Source organism: Hyperolius riggenbachi, chromosome 7 (genome assembly GCF_040937935.1).
Source record: "Hyperolius riggenbachi isolate aHypRig1 chromosome 7, aHypRig1.pri, whole genome shotgun sequence".
NCBI classification, from domain to species: Eukaryota; Metazoa; Chordata; class Amphibia; order Anura; family Hyperoliidae; genus Hyperolius; species Hyperolius riggenbachi.
Window position 1 is genome coordinate 262,137,910 of NC_090652.1, and position 23,054 is coordinate 262,160,963.

At 42.7% G+C, this 23,054-nt stretch overlaps 1 protein-coding gene across 3 annotated transcripts in view; it reads right to left on the reverse strand.

The window, feature by feature from the left end:
• LOC137525837 (sodium channel protein type 2 subunit alpha-like) overlaps positions 1-23,054 on the reverse strand; it is a 147,342-nt gene that overhangs the window by 63,396 nt on the left and 60,892 nt on the right. For all 3 annotated transcript variants that reach the window (XM_068247055.1, XM_068247056.1, XM_068247057.1), the window contains 5 exons: positions 13,160-13,292; positions 12,478-12,719; positions 9,187-9,360; positions 7,606-7,962; positions 5,392-5,874 (listed from right to left, as the gene is read on the reverse strand). In XM_068247055.1, coding sequence (XP_068103156.1) covers positions 5,392-5,874; positions 7,606-7,962; positions 9,187-9,360; positions 12,478-12,719; positions 13,160-13,292 — 1,389 coding nt within the window. The remainder of the gene's footprint in view (positions 1-5,391; positions 5,875-7,605; positions 7,963-9,186; positions 9,361-12,477; positions 12,720-13,159; positions 13,293-23,054) is intronic.

Consider the following 23,054-nt stretch of genomic DNA (forward strand, 5'->3'; position numbering starts at 1 on the left):
AAAGCAACATGCTGTTCTTGAACATCTCAGCACCATGGAGAGTGGCAACTGCCTAACCTGTATCGAGGCAGATTCACAGAACAGGGTAGGTTTGCCAGTCTTGCATGATCATGCTATGGTCAAGTAAAATCATTCAGCACTTGAGACACTTGTGCAGTATTATTATAGAGTTGCAATGGATGAAGAGGAGGCCCATAGCTGAGCTGCATGCAGACTGATAGTCATTGGTAACATAACCATACAAATTACTTGAGAGGACATGTTGTTGTGCCTCATAAAAAATAAACACCACAGCTGTATCCTTGACTCCTCCAACTTGTTTTTACCCCTGTGAGAAGTGAGAAGGGGAAGCAATAAAGGTAAACATTTTCCATCTTCGTACACAGTTACATGGGTGAGAATTCAAATGCAATGGACAAATAAATGCAGTTACAATCACATTATATTGTTATACTGTACATATTATTGTTTACTTGGGTGCTTCAACTACATGGCCCCTTTAGATGCCTTACCATTGAGATCAAAAACTTCCCACAATTCGGTGGGGAATGCCATTGTTTATCAACTATAGGTTAAATCAAATCCATATCCAGACACAGATCTAAAAATAACCTCTCAGAAAGCCCCAGTTCTCAAATCTTACCCTTTTGTGAGAAAGAGGGCACTAGCAGTTAAAAGTCATGTCTTAAAAATTTTAACTACTGTATATACTGGCGTATAAAACTATTTTTTAACCCTTGAAAATCTTCTGAAATGTCAGGGGCCGTCTTATACGCCCGGTGTCATTGATGCCGAGTGATACGCCCTATCCTGTTACTTACTCTCAGATCTCGCTGTTGAGGACTGTAGTGAAGCGGCGCAGACACACATGTGCGAGATCTGAGAGGCGAGATCTGAGAGAAGGAGGTAAATAGGATACAAGGGTGGGCTAGAAGGGTGAAAGATGTGTGTTTTATGGGCACAGCGTGATTTATTCTTCCATACCACTCTGATAAATGGATAGACAAGGAGAGCTAACCAATCCACTTAGGTAGAGGGAGAGTTGACCAATCCAACCAGTCAATCACCTATTGTTATATATTGGGTAACGACATACAGTACAGCACCAGTATTTGTTTATACATAGCACCAGTTTATGATTATGATTTTATGTGGTGTGCGTTGAAAGAGGGGTATTCTTATACAGCAAGTATATCGCAAACTCTATATTTTAACTGGCATAGTTGGGGGGTCATCCTATACTCCTAGTCGTCTTATACGCCAGAATATACAGTACATCACCAGAAGAAACAGATTCCAGCAAGAGCGTAACTAGAATTTATGGGGCTCACCTGCAATAAACATACCCTGGTGTGACCTGGGTAGATAGGCCCCTCAAACCACCCCACCCACCCCCCAGTAAGTCCAGCGAGCTATGATGGAACATTAAAAAAAAGATATGCACAATAATATCAGAATTATACACAAAAACATCTCCGTAACTTCCTCCCGCCATGCGGAGTAATGCAGGCAGTGGGTGTAATATTTATCTACTCCAGAGCTGGGGGTCTTCTCCATGTATCACAGCTGCTCCATCCTCTGGCTCCCAATTACTGTACCTGTCATGTGATCAGTAGGAAGTGAATATCAGCAGAAATGTGCTGCTGTGAAGCATGGAAAAGACCCACAGTGCTGTAGCAGGTAAAATTACACCACTCCCTACTCTACTCAGTGTAAGGGTGGAGAGGAAGGAGGAGTGGGCCCCCAAAGCCATCTGCCCCACCCTTGCCCCCCATGATCATGAGAGTTGTGGAGGCTATGGTAAAGTCCCTGGACTCCAGGTACTGAATTTCAGTCCCAGTGGGCTTAGCTGCTGTTATGATTGCCTCATTCTGCTGTTTAGAGTGCTGGAGGGAGAGTGCAGACTGAATCTTCTGAGAAAATGGAAGCCTATAGCGAAGACTGTCTGTGATGCAAGAAGTACGCAGTGTCTGGGCTCCCCATGTGCTTTAAAAGTAATTTATTCAAGAAGCTTATGCACAAACAAAACAAGCAATGCAACTGGGTGCCAACACAAATCTAGTAAAACCTTTGTGAACACATATCTAGGAAATCCTTTGTGTCTGGAGTGGGTCCATCTCTTTATCAGGAGCACATGGCTGTCACAAGCACTTGGCTGACAGCAAATGTAATTAAAGAGACTCCAGGCTTCCATTAAATTCTCAATATACATTGCTAAGCGTCCTCTGATTAGGGTCTCTTTAATTTCTTTATTTCTTTTTTTGTAAAGATCACACCAGGTTAATTGAATTATGGTACCTTTTTAGGTTGTTAAATACTTTTTTTTTTTACAGATGGGTGGTAAATTCAGTACTCTGTACAATTGAGAAAGCAACAGAATGAATATTTTTATGTAAAGATGCTTTAAAATGGGCCTCTTTGAAAAATGCACATTGTGGTAAAGTATTCTTATCATTATTTAAAGGGAATGTATAATGATTTTTTTTATTGGTTTCAGTTTTTGTGTGTTTATTTGCTAGGTAATTAAGTGGTGGAGAATCTTTTTGGCCTCAATATAAAAACCTCTGTCCTGCCCCGGGCAGTGAATATTTAGCATTTGCAAAATATGAATCGTTAACCGCCTCATCTTTCAGTGATGAGTGAAAATGCAGGTATTCTTTTCGCATTCATTTTTTGCAAAAATTCACGTAAAATTCGACTTTCATGTCATAATGGCATCAAAAATCATTTTGTGATAAGTTTGTGATTTTTTTCATTTTTCACCAATTTTCAATAAATGATTTTCGTACTTTTCATACATTTTCACTGTTAAAAAAGTTGCGTTTTTCAGGATTTTTCACATTGGAAAGAACAAATCGTTTTGTTTTTTTTACCATAATTTAGTGAATATCAATATCAAAAACAGCATTTTCAATGCACTGTCATCTTTAAAGTCCTGGTAAGCAAATACACTTCTACAGATTGTTGGGCTCATATATTGATATTGGTATTCTTTGGCTACCAGACAAAGGGCAATGAGTTTTTAGGTCCCCTTCTGGCAGGGTTTTTGCGATTTCCTGGTCACCGACGATCAGCAAATCACTGTGACACAAGTCATTTTATGGTATTACTCAAACTGCAGCACTTGCAGTGCAATTGCGATTTGTGGCAATCACAAAGTTGCAGAACCCCACAGTGCAAAATCGCGTTTGCAATTCCCAGCGTGAATGAGGCCTTAATGGGGGGTTTTAATTGTGTTTTATGAATTGACTACTAATCGTTGAGTTATTGTTATTGATATTGTTTTATATTTATAATTAAGATTATGTATAATACTTTTTTCAAACATACAAAATTAAGTTGTGCTGTATTGTCAGGCAAACTTTTCTCCAAGATCTCCTTAACTGTACATCTATTTTGGTGCTGAGTATAACCCTTGCAAGAAGCCGTGTCTCCTCCCCCCCGATACGTATCTTTGTGACTTTTCTCATCCCCTGAGTCCTGCCAACTCTTTTTTGTTTATTTCCTTTCTCATATTTTCCAAGAAAATGTACACTAAGAGATACCACAACCTTGCCTTAGTAGAAGGATTCTGTAGTGCCTATAGACATCATCAATACGCAATGGCAAATCTGTGCTTCTTCTCTTAAAGTGTACCCGAGGTGACATATGACATGGTGAGATAAATATGTGTAATTACGGTGCATAGCATATTAATAACCAGGATTCAAAACTGGCAAGAGACAAATACACAAACACCCGGCAACCGGGAGCCCGATCTGGTGTATTACCCTTTTAGTTGGTACAGCGAAAAAGGAAAAGGGCTATATGAGTATACTCACAAAGGTGGGTTGCTCTAAAGAGGCAACCACTCGTGCATGCAGGTGGAGAGATACCGTCTCCACTCGGCCTTTAACCGTAGATTCTCGGTCGCAACTCCAGAAATGAAAAAATATTTTCGACTCTCCAGATAGGAGAGAACGAAAAAGGTCCTACCAGGTAAGATATAGTAGATAAATTTGGAAGGTTGGAGGCGCCCAATTAGAATGAATATTAGATCTTCGAATTAAAGAAGATCATGAGTAAGAGGAGATGTTCCTTAATTGAAATCAAACTAAAAAAATATAAAATTGCAATAAAATATAATTTCATTTATTGATTGCGAACAGCACTATGACAACGCGTTTCTCAGCGTAAGCCGCTTCCTCAGGTCGAGTGAGTGCCGGCCGTGTGGCTGCACAAATGTCCGGAGGCACCTGTAGTTCTATTAATAACCAGGCTGTTTTACTTGTTTTATTTTGCTGTCTGAAAGAGTTAATTTTTAGGCATGGAAGTGTCTGTCTTGTCAGTAGCTTGTCTGGAATATAGTAAACATCACTGATGAGCAGATTACAGCCATAAAAGTTTTCCGAGAACAGAGGGAGATAGAAAAAGGTCAATAGTTCATGTATTTTCATTTAGGGACACTTAATAGGCTGCCACTGGGCAGAGACAACAAAACATTCTATCAACTTTGTAAATGTTTAAGTATAAAATAAAACCATGGGGTATAAAAAGGGGTAAAAGTAAGAGGTAAAATAAAATAGTTTATATCATCAGTTTATTTTCACCTCAGGTTCACTTTAACACCTCTTAGCTAGTCCCTCATTCCTAACTATAGGAGTTAACAAAAATCATGCTTCTTTAAGACACACTTTAGTCATTTTGGTGCTTATTCAAATCATTATTGTGGTATGAGAAATGTGTGTTTCTATCCACAATTATTACTGTTCATAGAAGATGTGTTTCTGAAAGTGTACCTAAACCGAAGGGGAAAAAAAGAGTTTTACTTATCTGGGGCAGACCAACCACCAGCAGAAGACCTGTGCCCACAAAGTCCATCAATGATCCTCCGGTCCCTTGCCGTGGATAAGTTTTGTTGTTCCTGACCGGCCAATGCCCCTGCGCGGCCCTTTCCGTGTGCGTCCTCGTTCACACTCCCCTCAGCATGTGCCCAGGGCTGGGCAGGCGCAGTGGCCATCGATTGGACAAACTAGTGAAAATGAAACCTCGCCATGGCGGGGGACAGGAAGATCGTTGAGTACCGGCGCAGGCACAGGGCGGCTACAGGGGCTGGTAGAAGCCCCAGGTAAGTGAAACTCTTTTTACCCCCTTTTGATTTAGGTTCACTTTAAAGACTCACTTCTGTTACTAGATAGTCATACCCTGTGCTACATCTGTAATATCATTACCAGTGGATGTGTGTGGCCGGTTTATGTCCGTGTTTGCATTTGCTAATGGCAGATGTTACTTATCTATTAATAAAAAAACGTTTGTTTGTATGTCAGAAGTAAAATAGTATGAATGCGTCAGTGGACACATCATTTCTAAGTTAGAAAGAAGGACAGAGAGTAAAAGAGAAGCACATCTTACCTCTTTACCTTCTTCGGGGTCTGATTCGCTGCTGAAGTCTTCAGTGTTTGGGTTTTCAAAATCGGACTCTCCAGCTGCAATAGGCACTGCTACGGTGAGGCACTGTGGGTTGCTGACAGCCAGACTGTCCTTCTCATCCCCTCCGTACTTCTCCACACTACTGCCTATCCCACTGGTTGTCACACTTGCATCCCGGAGGTAGCCCTGTACTTTAACGGTCTTCACCACGGTATTGCTGTAAACGCCATTATCAAACTGAATTCCCAGGTCGCCTTGCTGCTGCTTCGTGTCATCCGCATCCCTTTTAGCCCTCAAAAACAATTTCTGAAAAAAATCTTGCAGACACCTCTTGACATAATTGACCCCTTTCTGGATTCTGCCCACCGCTATCTGCAGGTTATTCATTTCGCTGTCATCATCGGTGGCCGAAAGATTGTCAGAGCTGAATGAGCTTAGGAGTAAGGCCAGGAACAGATTCAGCACCTATAATTCAAGTGGATACAAAAAAAATCTTTCAAATGGATGAAATAGTTACTACACAGCTCTGTGTTTATACACAATAAATATAGAGCGTAAAGAATATACGGTAAAACACATTTTGACAAAACATCACTGATGGGGCAGTGCTATATATAATATTCTGCTAAAGAGATATATGAAGCATTTCTCCTTCTGAAACCAGGACAATTAAGGTAATAGTGGGTATCTCTGAATAAGTAAATATGATCTGCTATAATATATCTCATCAGATTGTGGAGGCTATGTCTAGGAGAACTCATGGAGAAGCAGGTGATCAGTTTGGTCAGGTGAAGTGATAGATATGTAAATCTCTGATTTGCTAGTCATGATCATGTGCTATAGCAGGATGTGATCATAGCAAATCAGAGCTTTGCAAATCTATCAGCTGATCAATCAAACCACATGCTTCTCTAATCTTATGGAACATCTAAACGCGTAGATGAGGCGGCGATGTTGCTTATCAATCGAGCCGCTGATGCGGCTCGATTGATAAGATCTGACAGGACGGATCTCCTCACCGCAGATTCCCTGCTCTCTCCCCGTGAGGGGACAATGGCAGGGAATCGAGCGGAAGATAAGGGGCGCCGGCGGGGATGAGCAGGGAATCGAATCTGGCACACGCGCAGCGAGCGGGGACGCGCCGGGCACGCGCAGGGACGCGGAAGAGGCGATCCGGCGGCCAATCGAGCCGCCGGATCGGAGCCTCATCTACTCGTGTAGATGAGGCTTAAGACATGCCCATCACTAGTGGGGGACACTGGGTGTCCTGCCCCACTAAGGTCAGTGGTCTTTTTCCCTGGATACAGAGATTTTCTGATAAACAAGCATGGTGCTGAATGAAGTCCTCCATGTTATATTCAGCTGAACCTTCCTATGCCTTACTGTACTGCACACAGAATTTAGCTGCATCTAGGCCAAGTAGCAGCTACGCTAAACACAATACTGAGGAGGCTCTTATCTGATTTTAGTTCACTATATGTAAGTGAGAAGTATACTGTAAATAACAGTAGGCATAGATGACTGGTGGATTTAGGGGAACAGAACTGTCTAGACAGTCAGAGCTTTTAGATGAGCCTGAGACAGAATCAAAAAATGGGAAACATATCAGAGAACCAGATGGCTTAAAACCCAAAGAAGAATTCTCAGGCCAGTTTTACACTGGGCTATTGCGTTGCAGTGTGATGCTCCACTGTCATTGCAACACCGAAAACTTAATTCATTTGACCCTGCAGCAGAGTGCGTGACAGGGTCATATGCATAGCCCCACCCCCGCATGGCCCACCCTGCTCCCCCACATGCCACACCTTGCCATGTGTAGTTCTTCCTGCTGGACAGGAAGTACGTCACTGGGACTCCTGGGTTTCCCATCAAATTTATGTCTTTCCGCGCATGTCGCCACACTGCCGGCACCAACAAATGTAAAATTTCCACGTCATCCATTGGCTTACATGCATTCCGCTGCTGCTGTGTCATCACAAAAGTCTGATGGTAAGTCACTGTTGACTTTGCGGCAGGTCGGCAGCCAATTGGTAACTTCCGCTGCAAGTGTGCTAGGCCCCATTGCCTTGCATTGACGTTGCATTACCCGGCGGTAAAACAGGGTAACACAACTCACACTTGCAAGGCCTGCAAGGAGCCTTAATGAAACATTGGAAGACTGTTTACAAAATCTAATATAGTCATAAAACAACTTACCACAAGATTTCCAATCACCATGACTAACATGAACACCAATAAGCATAAGGATTGCCCAGCTACTTCCATACAGTCCCACATGGTCTCGATCCACTCTCCGCACAACACTCGGAACACAATCAGGAAGGAATGGAAGAAGTCATTCATGTGCCAGCGTGGAAGCTCACAGTCCTGTGAAATCTTACAGACGCATTCCTTGTAATTTTTACCAAATAACTGCATGCCGACCACAGCAAAAATGAACACAATGATGGCCAATACCAGAGTCAGGTTTCCCAGAGCGCCCACAGAATTACCGATGATCTTGATCAACTTGTTGAGTGTAGGCCATGATTTTGCCAACTTGAATACACGGAGCTAAAACAGGAAAAAATAAAGTTTGTTTGATTTGAATCCGAAGAACTAACATTTTTTTTCAGCTCTAGATTAATTCCTAAAAACGGCATGAAGTGAAGTCAAATTCATGCTGGACACCTAGCATAAAGGGCTTATGGAGTATAGAGTACCTCCCAAGAGAAAACATTGCCACCATAGCAGATGGACCTCTTTACTCACAATAGGCTAAAAGGTTGGTTTCTTTACATGTGCACAGAGGGAGATACTGGAAGCTTGGCAGTTGGAAACAGCTGTTATTTCCCACAATGCAACAAGGTTCATAGAAAGGAAACTGTCATGACCATGGTCATGACATCACACTGTGGGAGGGGTTTCCCCACAATATCAGCCACACAAACCGCCCTAATGATCTTTTCGAGAAAAAGTAAAGATTTCTCATGGGAAAGGGGGTATCAGCTACCGATTGGGATGAAGTTCAATCCTTGGTTACAGTTCCTCTTTAAACTCTTAATGACCGCCTCACGGCAATGGGCGTAAGCGCGGCAGCAGCACCTGGACCGCCTAACGCAAATTGTCGTCAAGTCCTGGGGCGGGATTTGCAGGAGATCACAGGGCGCATCTCCGCATGAATGACGGAGCTCCCCTCTGCCATCAGTATCCTAGCGGTGATCGCCGCTAGGAGACTGTTAGACGCCGAAACCACCGTCTATTTACTTGGTACAGCGATGCGATGTAAGGCAGTGCTGTACAGGGGGACAGCCATGTCACTCGGCTGTCCCCTCCAGAGGCAGGAAAGCGATCTGCTGTGATAGGCTGAAGCCTATCACAGCCGATCGTGCTGATAGGCTGGTGGGGGGAGGGAGAGGGATTAAAAAAAAAATAAGTACATTTATTTAAAAATAAATAATACAAATATTTGTAAAAATAAATAAATAAACATTAGGGGAGCGATCAGACCCCACCAACTAAAAAGCTCTGTTGGTGGGGAGAAAAGGGAGCAAATCACTTGTGTGCTGTGTTGTGCGGCCCTGCAACGAGCCCTTAAAGCTGCAGTGACCAATTTAGTGAAAAATGTTCTTTAGTGGAGTTTAACACTGCAGTCCTCAAGTGGTTAAGGTGGTAAAGACGTAGTAACTGCACTGCTCTCCATCTGTTCCCCTGAAGTAGCCTTAATATTTAAGCCAGTTATATCTGTATTGTGGTATGCACATTTTCAATCAATCATAACTGTAAAGCTTGAATTACCAGTCTGAAAGATCGCAGAACAGTGAATCCGCCTGTTGTTGAAAGCCCGAGTTCCATTAAACTTAGACTCACAATAAACCCATCAAAGATATTCCAGCCTTCCTGGAAGTAATAGTACGGGTGCAGTGCAATTAACTTAAAAACCATTTCAGCTGTGAATATTGCTGTAAAAACCTAGAATTACAAGAAATAAGTCTGTTTAGCATTATGTAACCAATAAACTTACAGTAAATATAATTCAAAAAAGCAGTAAACAGGATATCCACTTCCAAGGGGGAGGTAACATGGGACATGTTGTATTCTGTAGTGTGTGGCTTGATTTTTCTTATCCTTGGGTCTTTAATGAATTTAGCATGTTCAGCTTAGGCAGGGCTGTTTTTGGGCAAAGGCCATTCCGACAAAAGTCAAAGACACCCTCTAGTGAACAGGACACAATGCTACATTCTTTTAAAGTGGGATTGTCAGCCATACAATCAAATTCCATTTACCCACTGCTCTGTGTTTATTATGCAGCCTGCAACTTAACCTTGCAATGCAAGCATTCCAATATAATCAGAAATGTTTCTGCTGCAATAAATCTTATCTCAGTCAGCCTGGCTCTATTTGGTACATTGTACATTGGTACACCTGTAACAAAGCTGTGGTCCTGTGGTCTTCTGCAAAGTGACATGTGGTCACATAGGCTACTGTGACATGTCAACAAGGCTACCATGATATCATCATGAATAAACACACAGTTCCCCCACCACTACAGGTCAGTGACTATACCATCATATAACCATGGTCAGCTGTGCCCCAGTGAATGAACAATTATTTTTTTCAGGTGAAACTCAAAAAATTACAATATCATGCAATAATTCATTTATGAAATAGACTCATTACATGCAAAGCGAGATATTTCAAGAATTTAGTTGTTATAATTTTGATGATTATGGCTTACAGCTTACAGTGGGTTGCAAAAGTATTCAGCCCCTTGAAGTTTTCCACATTTTGTCATATTACTGCCACAAACATGAATCAATTTTATTGAAATTCCACATGAAAGACCAACACAAAGTGGGGTACACATGAGAAGTGGAACGAAAATCATACCTGATTCGAAACATTTTTTTTTTTACAAATAAATAACTGCAAAGTGGTGTGTGCATAATTATTCGCCCCCCTTTGGTCTGAGTGCAGTCAGTTGCCCATAGACATTGCCTGATGAGTGCTAATGACTAAATAGAGTGCACCTGTGTGTAATCTAATGTCAGTACAAATACAGCTGCTCTGTGAGGGCCTCATAGGTTGTCTAAGAGAGTATTGGGAGCAACAACACCGTGAAGTCCAAAGAACACACAAGACAGGTCCAAGACAGGTCAGGGATCAAGTTATTGAGAAATTTAAAGCAGGCTTAGGCTACAAAAAGATTTCCAAAGCCTTGAACATCCCAAGGAGCACTGTCATATCATTCAGAAATGGAAGGAGTATGGCACAACTGTAATCCTACCAAGACAAGGCCATCCACCTAAACTCACAAGCCGAACAAGGAGAGTGCTGAAATGCAGTCAAGAGGCCCATGGTGACTCTGGATGAGCTGGAGAGAGCTACAGCTCAGGTGGGAGACTCTGTCCATAGGACAACCATTAGTCATGCACTGTATAAAGTTGGCCTTTATGGAAGAGTGGCAAGAAGAAAGGCATTGTTAACAGAAAGCATAAGAAGTCCCGTTTGCAGTTTGCCACAAGCCATGTGAGGGACACAGCAAGGATGTGGAAGAAGGTGCTCTGGTCAGATGAGACCAAAATAGAACTTTTTGGCCAAAATGCAAAACGCTATGTGTGACAGAAAACTAACACTGCACATCACTCTGAACACACCATCCCCACTGTCAAATATGGTGGTAGCAGCATCATGCTCGGGGGGTGCATCTCTTCAGCAGGGACAGGGAAGCTGGTCAGAGTTGATGGGAAGATGGATGGAGCCAAATACAGGGCAAACTTGGAAGAAAACCTCTTGGAGACTGCAAAAGACTTGAGACTGGGGCGGAGGTTCACCTTCCAGCAGGACAATGACCCTAAACATAAAGCCAGGGCAACAATGGAATGGTTTAAAACAAAACATATCTATGTGTTAGAATGGTCCAGTCAAAGTCCAGATATAAATCCAATCGAGAATCTGTGGCAAGATCTGAAAACTGCTGTTCACAAATGCTTTCCATCTAATCTGACTGAGCTGGAGCTGTTTTGCAAAGAAGAATGGGCAAGGATTTCAGTCTCTAGATGTGCAAAGCTGGTAGAGACATACCCTAAAAGACTGGCAGCTTAATTGCAGCAAAAGGTGGTTCTACAAAGTATTGACTCAGGGGGGCGAATAATTACGCACACCCCACTTTGCAGTTATTGATTTGTAAAAAATGTTTGGAATGATGTATGATTTTCATTCCACTTCTCACATGTACACCACTTTGTGTTGGTCTTGTGGAATTCCAATAAAATTGATTCATGTTTGTGGCAGTAATATGACAAAATGTGGAAAACTTCAAGGGGGCCGAATACTTTTGCAACCCACTGTATGAAAACCCCAAAATCAAAATCTCAGACCATTAGAGTATTGTGAAAATGTTCAATATTCTGGGTTCAAAGGTCTCAGACTCTGATCAGCTAATTAATCCAAAACACCTGCAAAGGGTTCCTATTTCATATATTAGTTTAATCTTTTAAGGTAAATTACTGAAATAAATGGACTTTTGCACAATATTCTAATTCTAATTTTTCGAGTTTCCCCTGCTCATGTGGTACAGTGTTGGTCATCCAGGCGCTTGTGATATGGCTGCGGTCGCTAAGTTACTGATATCATAAAGTGTGGTGATTCCCAGTATGCAGACAGGACCATGTGGGCTACCAATTACAACAATTGCAGGAAGCCAAGCCAGTCATGCAGGGTCCCCTCCTCCTGCTAAATAGGAGCAGACAACTCCCAGCAGTATGTCGACTCTGGCTGCCATCGGGCCTTTCAAAGGAAGTTCTATACAAGACATTATTCACTCAGTTAGTGTCAGTTAAAGGGAGGCGGAGTCCAGGCTCTGGGATGGAGCATGGGTCCTCCAACTGAACCAGTCAAAAAGTACAAAAAACATCTTTATTTGCTCGCTAAACGCCCCAAAAAACCTGAAAACATTCACCGTGAGAAGCAAATGAAATGCTTCTTCACACTCACAAATGGTTAGGTGGAGGGAGGTACAGATGACAAAATAAAGTACAAGCATACATTAATGCATGAGAAAATTGTCTAACAGTCTTTACAACCCACCAGATTTCCAACCCAAAGAACGTAAATGAAGTCCTTTGTCATGTGAGCATGTTCCATGGCCATGAAGATGGTGTTCAAAACAATGCATATGGTGATAGCGAGATCTACAAACGGGTCCATCACAATCAACTTTACTATATCTTTAATCTTCAGCCAAAGACCACAGCAGTCCCAGATCAAAAAGCAATGAGCAAATTTATACCAGCAGGGTGGACACTTCTGCTGCCGCGACTCCTCCAGTTCTGAAAGACAAGTTAAAAAAAAGTTTTATATACAGTATTTATTAGGTTGACAGCTTCTGACCTTGGCATTAAAAAGCAATCAAGATACAAGTGAAATCGAGCAGGGATTAGGCAACGCTCCTAATTACCAAAACACAAACAAGGCACAAGTTACAGGAACGTAGTATCGGCACAGTGCTAAGTCATGCATAGTTGTTGGGCATCTTACATCAGGTATGCAACAGTGTATTGTTAACCACTGGGTACAATAAGGCTTAGATGCATATGTGTCTGCAGGAAAAAAAAAATACAACCTAGCAACTGCAGTGAGACAGAAAAGTCAAGCAAGTAGAAGAAGAGTAGAGAGAACAATGGCTTCGGCTCCCCCACCTTGGCATCCATACATCCATAGCAAACCCCCTGCCCCCACAACCATACAGACAAGATCAGATGTCCTCTACCTTCCATGGTATTTGTTAAAATGGTAGCGATACTGAGAGCCCTTTGTCTGGCAGATGGCTCTTCCATTAAATCCATGGAGATTTTGTATGAACTTGGTCTTCTTCTGTTTACATCAGTCTCCGTCGTGGTGCCCTAAACATCAAGGCACAAAATTAGTCATTATTTCACCACCAAAGAAAACTCTAGCATGTTTAGTGGAGAGCAGAGTTGCTCACAAGTAATTGAGAAGCACTAAGGCGGTTTCACACTGTAAGTTGGCGGCAGCGTTGCGGTGCGTCGGCCCCACCATACCATACTACACCGCCAAAAATAGGCCTTCAGGGAATACCATGTTACTATTACCTGATCAAACTGATCACATGCTTCTCCTTGGGTTCTGTTTTACATGAGCAATTCTAAAGGGTACGAGTGACTATATTAGCAATCTGTCCAATCTGTAAGAATTATCGGTACTTATGTATTATTCCATCTGGAATGTTTGGCAGCTGTTTGTTAAAGTTCTGTTTTCTCCCCCAGGAAGATCTGACCATTTTTGGAAAGCTAAGCTGGAAGTCCCGGCTTTCTGTTGCACCGGGTCCCGAGTCGGTATGATGCTCAGTTCCCAAGTTATGGGGTTGTGAATAAGGAGTGTCCCCTGAATTTGGCTGCAGAAAGTGCAATAACAGAAGTAGGAGATGAACCCGAGATGATGATAAGCAGCACACCTGGTAGGTCTTCTTCTTATTTCGCAGCATAAATCTGTTTCTTCAAAACTTATGTCAAGTGCCCTGGGTTTCTCATTACAGATGAAGGAGCAGCGCAGCTGTGCACCCTCAGCTCCTCTCTGTCTTAATGGCATGGGCAGGAGACTCAATTCCATTGTGCTCTCTGCAGCAAAGTGCAGGGGACACCCATCCCCCAAACCAATGTTGCCAACCTTTCACATTATTTTTTACTGTCAAATACCTAAAAATGTACTGCCAAAAGATTTTTCTTACTGACAAAATCCCCTGTGCCACGCGCAGTGTGCCGAAAAAATGGGCATGGTCATGCAACATAATGTGGGCGTGGTCATGGGTGGGGCCAAATATACATGATTTTAGTAGTGCTGTAAAAGGTCTGCCGGGGAAGTTTGAGCTCTGCCATAGTGTTTTCCCCACTTCCCCCAAAATACATGTAATCTTACAGCATTTCACCAAAAATCCACATAAAAATACAGATAATATGGCAGTGGTACCCTAAACATAGATGTAATCTGGCAGCAGCGATCCCCCAAAATACACATAATCTGGCAGTAGTTCCCCAAAATACACTTAATCTGACAGCAGTGGTTCCCCAAAAATAGGTAGCCCCAGGTCTATAGGTGTCCCCAGAATAGGTGGCCAGCAGTATAGGTGTCCCCAGAATAGGTGGCCAGCGCTATAGATGTCCCCAGAACAGGTAGCCAGGGGTAGAGATGTCCCCAGAACAGGTAGCCAGGGGTATATGTGCCCAGTATATGTAGGCAGGGGTGTATGTCCCCAGTATATGTAGCCTGGGGTATATGTGCCCAGTATATGTAGCCAGGGGTATATGTGCCCAGTATATGTAGCCAGGGATATATGTGCCCAGTATACGTAGCCACTAGCCAGAGGTATATGTCCCCAATATATGTAGGCAGGTGTATATGTGCCCAGTATATGTAGGCAGGGGTATATGTGCCCAGTATATGTAGCCAGGGATATATGTCCCCAGTATATGTAGTCAGAGGTATATGTCCCCAGTATATGTAGGCAGGGGTATATGTCCCCAGTAAATTTAGGCAGGTGTATATGTACCCAGTATATGTAGGCAGGGGTATATGTCCCCCAGAATAGGTAGCCAGGTGTGCCTGCAGCAGGAGGGAAACAGCGCAGAGAAGAGGGAGAGCTGTGGGATCAGCGGGGAAGGGCGGTCAGGGATATATGTGCCCAGTATATGTAGCCACTAGCCAGAGGTATATGTCCCCAGTATATGTAGGCAGGTGTATATGTGCCCAGTATATGTAGTCAGGGGTTTATGTCACCAGTATATGTAGTCAGGGGTTTATGTCCCCAGTATATGTAGTCGGGGGTATATGTCCCCAGTATATCTAGGCAGGCGTGTATGTCCCCAGTATATGTAGGCAGATGTATATGTCCCCAGTATATGTAGTCGGGGGTATATGTCCCCAGTATATGTAGACAGGTGTATATGTCTCCAGTATATGTAGGCAGGTGTATATGTCCCCCAGAATAGGTAGCCAGGTGTGCCCCAAGCAGGAGGGGAACAGCGCAGGGAAGAGGGAGAGCTGTGGGATCAGCGGGGAAGGGGGGTCATCTCCCCCCCTTCCCTCACCTTAGGGCTCTCCCTCCCTCGCTCACTCTCCCTCCAGAACAAAGTGTGGTGCGGTGGCTGGCAGCGGGTGGAACTTACCTCCGTCTTGTTGCAGGCGTGGGATGGATTTGCCGCTAGTCTGGTCTGGTCCAGACCAGAGCAGCGGCACCAGAACTTCTGGCGCTTGGAGCGAGATGGAGGTAAGTTTCGCCCACTGCCAAATGCCGTACCACACTTCGTTCTGGAGGGGAGAGCGAGCGAGGAAGGGAGAGCCCTAAGGTGAGAGAAGGGGGGGGGGGGGGGGAGACGTCCGCCCTTCACATCGCTGATCCAACAGCTCTCCCTCTTCTCTGCCTCCCTCCTTACAGAATTCACGGGCAGCTAAAATTGTAAAAAAATTTACGGAATGCCCATAAATTTACGGGCAGATGGCAACACTGCCCCAACCCCCCTCCCCCCCCCCCCCAACTTGGGAATAGGGAATTGCATTGACTTGGGACCAAGTGCAAAGGAAGCTGGGACTTTCAGCTTTCCACAAATGGTTAGATCTGGATAGGGGATTAAACAGGACTTCAACAAAAAGCTGCCAAACTTTCCAGATGGGATAATATGCAAGTACCAAATTATCAAATCTGATTGGAGCATGATTACCACAAATTAATTAGTACATATTGGCCTCAATTCACTAAGCTTATCTCCTGTCTTTAATAACTCTTCTAGAGTTGTTACCATGGTGATAAGGCGTGTAGTATTCAGGAAACATTTTACCTCAGGCAAGCCTAAAGTTAACTCTTCTGTCTTTAAATTAACTCTCCAATCCTTAAAATAACTCCAGAGTTAAAGACAGGCTGTTAATTAACTGCGTGTGAAAATAACTACAGAGGAGGTAAATTAACTACAGAGGAGGTAAATTAACTACAGAGGAGGTAAATTAACTACAGGAGAGGTAACTTAAGGAATGAAGAGGTAAGATAACTCTCTCACGTGTGGAGGTAAGTTTTCTCTTGCTTTATTATCTCTAGCATGATCTTAGTGAATTGAGGCCATTGTCTGTGTAAAAGTTTGGATTACATGACTTTGAACATAATAACTAAAGTACCTCCTCACACAAAGCTCATATTTTATACAATCTTGTTAAAGTGGGATACAATTCTGACATCATTTAATAAAGTAATATTGTCTGTTTACAAATTAAAAATTCACAAAGTACAGTGTATCTGCTCTGAATGCTGCCATTGCATTCTATTGCATAGCTGTTGTATTCATATATTTTAAAACATATGTAGTGATCGCTTCTCAGTTCTTTCTGCTTCTCAGCTCAGTACAGTTTAGTTTCTAATGTTTTCTAACATTTACTAAATATATCTGACAAAGGAATGTAAACAAAAGATAATGATCACCTCTTTGAATGCAGCCAGAAGCTTTCCATTGAAGCAAGGTTATTTCCATTGAAAAACACAGTGCTGTGTAGTGTGAATGCTACTCTGCAACATTTGAGGTAGTAGATTTTATGCTATAAATAATTGTTTAGAGCAAAGAGGAAATGCTGAGTTTCATAACACTTTAAAACGGAGCTAAAGTCAGAACTTCTTCTCTGCTCTAGAGGATTATCTGCAGCATATTAACTTTTATGGAAAACACAAAAAAAAAAAGCTGAAGCTTTAACTAGGATGCACTTCCCGGGGGGGACTGAGAGGGTTAAGCAGCAGTGTTAATGTAGAGGAGACAGCAGGCAGAGATCCTGGCAGAGCTCTCTCTGCTTTGTATTTACAGCTACTGATAAGACAGTTTGAGCTGGCTAAATAAACAACACAGCAACAGTGAATTTCTAAGCAAAGCAGTACATTTCTAAGCAACTTTTATGTGGAATAAAGACTTTTTATTGTGTCCTGCACAAGAGTTTGAGTCCACTTTAAATTTGAGAAACTAAAAAGAAAAAAAAAATCATTCCAATGTGATATCATTATCAAATTTGTCAGAAATTACATATAGGAAAAAAAAGATGTTGAAATGGTATTTTATGAATGCTCCAGTATTCTGAAAATGGTGCAGAATAGAGCCCTGATCAACAATGTAATATGCATGCACTATTTATTTAACCTCCTCCCCCATTAGGCCAATTCCAGGAATATCTTTTTCATTTTAGTTTTGAGTATTATTATTATTATTATTATTATTTAGTATTTATATAGCGCCGACATATTACGCAGCGCTGTACAGTGTATATATATATCTTGTCCCTCAAAGGAGCTCACAATCTAATCCCTACCATTGCCATATGTCTATATTATGTAGTGTAAGTACTGTAGTCTAGGGCCAATTTTTAGAGGGAGCCAATTAACTTATCTGTATGTTTTTGGAATGTGGGAGGAAACCGGAGTGCCCGGAGGAAAACCACGCAGACACGGAGAGAACATACAAACTCTTTGCAGATAGTGCCCTGGCTGGGATTCGAACCGGGGACCCAGCGCTGCAAGGCGAGAGAGCTACCCTCTACGCCACCGTGCTGCCCGTGCTGAGTATACTGTAAAGGTAGTTTTGAGGTAGTTTATTGCCTTCCAGTGCTATTTTTATTTTTTGCAAAGATTATAGATCACTTCTTGTCTGTGAGTCCTTCATCTGCAAACAGTCTGGTATTCTTCATGTCACTGCCCAATACCAGCACACATGGCTCACAACATTCAGGATCAGTGGGAATACTCAACAGTAAGTTCAAATATTGAATTTCCTGCTGGAAGCTTATTCGAATCTCCTTCTGGATTCTTTTTGGTCTACATGAATGGACCAATTAACCAACACCCTAAAGAAAGTGATCTCTACTGTGCAGGGATGCAGTGTACACAGGCCAGCAATCAAAGGAGCAGAAGTACAAAGTAGAAGACAGAATCAGGGGCGTAGCTAGAATCACTGGGCCCCCCCTGCGAAACTTTGGAGGAGGAATGGAGGAACGGAGCATCAGAGGAGAACGGCACGGGACATTACAGCTGCAGGGGGCTGATAGAAGCCCCAGGTAAGTGTCAGTTTTTGTTTTTTAAAACATGCAAGAGAACCCCTTTCAGGAGCAAAATCAGTAATGCAATACTAATCAGTAAGCAATCTGAGACTTACAGACTTACTTACATTATTGTAATTTTTTTTTCTTAAATATTAATGTGACACGGCGTCCTGCATCCTCTCTGCAGGGCTACCCCCGCTGCTCCCAACATATGCCTCTGATGCTGCAGGATATTGCCGCAGCCTTTTGTTCACACCATTCATTTTTTTCTGAAGTGATCTCCCACACACTATCGCCTCAGTACATCCACCGGAACTCCAATCTTACAAGATCTTCTCTATTGTAAAGCTGCCACAATTACCGATACATCATTCATAATTGCACTACGATTAAGTGGGAGTGTAATTTGGCAAAGGGGGTGGGGGGGATTGTGAAAGCGCCTCTAAATGTCATTTCAGTCCTTGAACTGTACATTCCCCAGTGGTTCTGCTAAAATGACAACGTGCCCACGCAGAAAACCTTAAAATAAGACACTTATAGCTGGCCTGACGTCCACATCACCTGAGAATTAACACCGCTCTGTATGATTTTCCCCAGATAATAAGAAACAGAATGACTTGCGAAACAGAATTATAAAGTATGCAGGTACAGCAAACTCCCCATTATCCGGAATACAGGCAACCGGAAGTCTGGAGTCGGGAAGGAATTTTTCCCTTTTGGGGCTAATTGGACCATGCCTTGTAAGGGTTTTTTCGCCTTTCTGTGGAATAACATGGATATGTCAGAGAGCAGACTGGTGTTGTACTTTGTTCTCTGGTTGAACTCGATGGACGTATGTCTTTTTTCGACCAAAATAACTATGTAACTGCCATGCCTGAGAGATAATGGGGACCTCTCTTGGGGGCTTCATGTGGGTGTTGGCAGCAGGCCCAGATTTACATCACAGGAACCTATAGGCTCAGATGTCCTGGCACCCTAAATTTCGCCCTCCGTGAACCTACAAAAACCTGCCAAAACGCACTAGAAGTGTGCTGGTTGTCCCAGCTGTCACTTCTCCCTTATCTCCCTTGGCTGTCATAGGTAGCTACAGGTGCCCCTTGGTATTAGGTAGCCAGAGCTATCCTCAGTATTAAGTAGCTAGAGTTTCCCCCCAAGTATTAGGTAGCTAGAGGTGCCCCTGACTGAAGGGAGATCTTGTCAGTGGAATGCTGAGAGCAGGGTGAGTAACCTCTCATTTACACTTTCATCAGGACAATGCATAGGTTAAGCTGGAGGGAGGCACTTGGGGAGGGAAGTGAGCTGCCTTTCCATCAGGCGCCTGTAGGCAGGTGCCTATAGTGCCTTATGGTAATCCGGCCCTGGTTGGCAGGCTTTTAAATACTACTGAGCCTCCAGCGATTCTTAGCAGCCTCTTCTATCTCCCTGCGGGCTCCTAACAGCCTCCGGCATCTGTGTACAGAAACTGGAGTGTAACATGACCTGATGTGAGTCAGCTGACACTCTGGCTTCCGTGCACTGGGGAAAGCCACTCTGAGCCCACGGGGATATAGAGGGAGACTGCCAGACATCGCTGGAGCCTCGGTAAGTATTTCAGGGGTTGAGGTTTGTGCTATTTCGGCCAGTTGCTCAAGCAAGCAGCAAATGCAGATGTATCCGGCATCAGGCGATCCCGGCCAATGCGGGATACCGGGGACTTTGCTGTATTAGAGAAAAATGATATATAGTACTATATGTACTATATGTTTTTGATACACAAATAAACTGTTAGCTTAAAGGACATCTGCAGCAAAATAAAAAAGGTAAGCCTCTGGATAGTCTGAGGCCAGTTTCAGAATGCATAGCTGCCCTGCAGTGTGATGATCACATGTTAAAAATAGCCTTTGTGGATAACCGCGTCAGTGCGCGGTAATCTTACTTCTGGCTGCAGGCCAAGCAGGAAGTGAGGCTCTTTAGCGCTCGCTTCCTGTGGCCGAAATTTGAATTGCGCATAAGTGTACTGAAAAAATATGCTTCCATGCCTGTGCATCGATACATGAATGCCACAAAATGTAAAAAAGCAGCATCATCATAGACTTACATGACTTCCAGTCGCCACACATTGCCGCGTATGTTACCCGACAATGCGCTGTTGCTTTTGCATTAAATCGGGCACTTCCGGCGAATCACATTGCGCCACGTATGAAATGCCCCTTAGATTTTCATTGGTGTAGCATTAGCCTGCAACAAAACAGGGTAACGCAACGCGCCAGTGTTAAAGGGGCCTCAAGCACAGGTGTTGAACTCCAGTACTGAAGGGCCATATCCATGATAGTGTTTAGGTTGGTCTGAGAAATAGAGAAATGTGTTCTACTTGATGAACCATGCCTTTCCCGATTCAATCCCATCAATTAATATAAATTGAGCTAAAAAATTTGTGAGGACCTCGGTCCTCAAGGAGAGTCTCCTTCTAGCTTGCAAGGAGAAAACATTGAAAGAGAATCTGTACTCTAAAATTCTTATAATAAAAAGCATACCATTCTATTTATTAAGTTCTCTTGGGCCCCTCTGTGCTGTTTCTGCCACACCCTGCTGCAATCCAGTTTTAGGCAGTGTATACAAACAAAAGACATGGCATGTGATAGGCTGAGAGGAGCTCAGTCTGTGACTCATACAGAGCCTGCAGGGGGCATGGAGAGGGTGTGTATTTCTTCTGCCTATAACAAGCAGAGCAGCACATTCCTGCCTGAGTGCCTGAGCCCAACAAAGCCGTCAAAGGAAAGAAGATTAGATTATATAACAGAGATAATACAGCCACTGTGCAACTAGGAAAGGCTACAGTAAGACAGACCACATTAGAACAGGTATAGGAACTTATAGTATAGAATAAATAAGGCTAAACATTTTGTTACAGAGTCTCTTTAAAGTCAGGTGAAGCATGACAGGTAATGCATCCTCATAACTCTTCTCGGTTCATAGTAATGCTAACCTGGTCTGTACGGCATAATACCGCTTTCTGAATAAGAAAACATGGATTCAAACACCAGCAAGTGCAAGTGACACATTTGTTCATTAAAGCTTTTCCTCATAGGCATAGCAATAGGAGGATCAGCCCCCACAGTTGAGGGCCCTAACTTCTTACAGTACTCCCCCTCCAGGCAAGTGCTCTTGTGGCCATGCTTGTTATGAGTTGGGGAATCATGGTAGAGATATTTGTTAAATGATTCCTGGTAGCCTCCTGGTCATGGTATTCGTCATGGTGGAATTTTGTAAAAATAATTATTTAAAGGACCACTATCACAACATTTTAAATACCTGTAAACACATACAAATAAGAAGTATGTTTCATCTAGAGTAAAATGAGCCATAAATTACTTTTTTTCCCACGTTGCTGTCACTTACAGCGGGTAGTGGAGATCTAATAGAACCAACAGATTTTGGACTAGCCCATCTCCGGGAGGGGGAGGGAGGGTCTTAGGGGTTTCTTTATTTTCAAAAGCACTTGCTTGGTCCAACTGTCAAAGAAGTGTGCAACAAGCAGGGAGGCTGGCCAGCATCTTTGCATAAATCCTTTTCAGGGAGTGTCTTTACAAAGAATAAAAGCCATGCTGAGAATCCCCAGCTCTGTCAGATTTCTACTACTGTAAGTGACAGCAACATAGGAGAAAAGTTATGTATGGTTCATTTCCTACTCTGGAAGAAACATACTTCTTTTCTTTACATGTATTTTATATTTTGCATTTTTTTTTGTAATAGTGGTCCTTTAAATTTGCAGTAAACCGAACAAATGTTGTCTTTTTACTCTAACGTCCATGCATTTAGTTTACTGTGAAACTCACAACTGAAAAAATAAAATCTAATTTAAGCCCATTTTTTGTCCATCACTGGTAATTGTCCTAATGGAAAAATTCTGGATGATATTCTATCCCATACATGTGTACAGTACAGCCTAGTAAAATGTTAATGAGAAGCAATTTACACAGCCTGTTCTCAGTCTAAAATTCCCCATGCTTTCATTTCCTGCAGCGCTGAGCTTGTCAATCATGGCTATGGGCAGACTGTTTCTCTTACTGTTCCGTCTATCATATAAGCCTTATATTGTGACGGTTTTTGACGTAAGCAATACACACATTTTAATGCTTTTATATGGACAGACGACAAGAGATCACAAACAGCAGCACAGAAACACGCAGAAAATATGAATATATTCAGGATATGGGCTGATGAACGTATATACCAAAATGTGGCTTTAACCCTTTAGCAGCCAATATATTTAGAGGCTTGCAAGTGCCCCAGACCTATTTATTTTAGCATTTCTTATTTGTTACATTTCCTCACTACTAATTAGTACTGCTGTAATGTGTATTTATGGCCACTTGTCACTAGAGGGCGGTGTGAGACAATAACAGAAGAGTTCTGATTTCAGTTTCTATATCCTCTGCTAGCAGAGAGACATCAAAGCATCCCAATAATTTTCAGCACGAGTTCTGCCAGCTGAGGTCAAAAGCAGAGCATTTATCTCAAATGAGAAAATTCCTTTGAAGCTGCTAATGGGTTAATGTGTTCTACCCAAAAGTTAGAAATCCAGTTTAGAAAAAAACAAATCTATA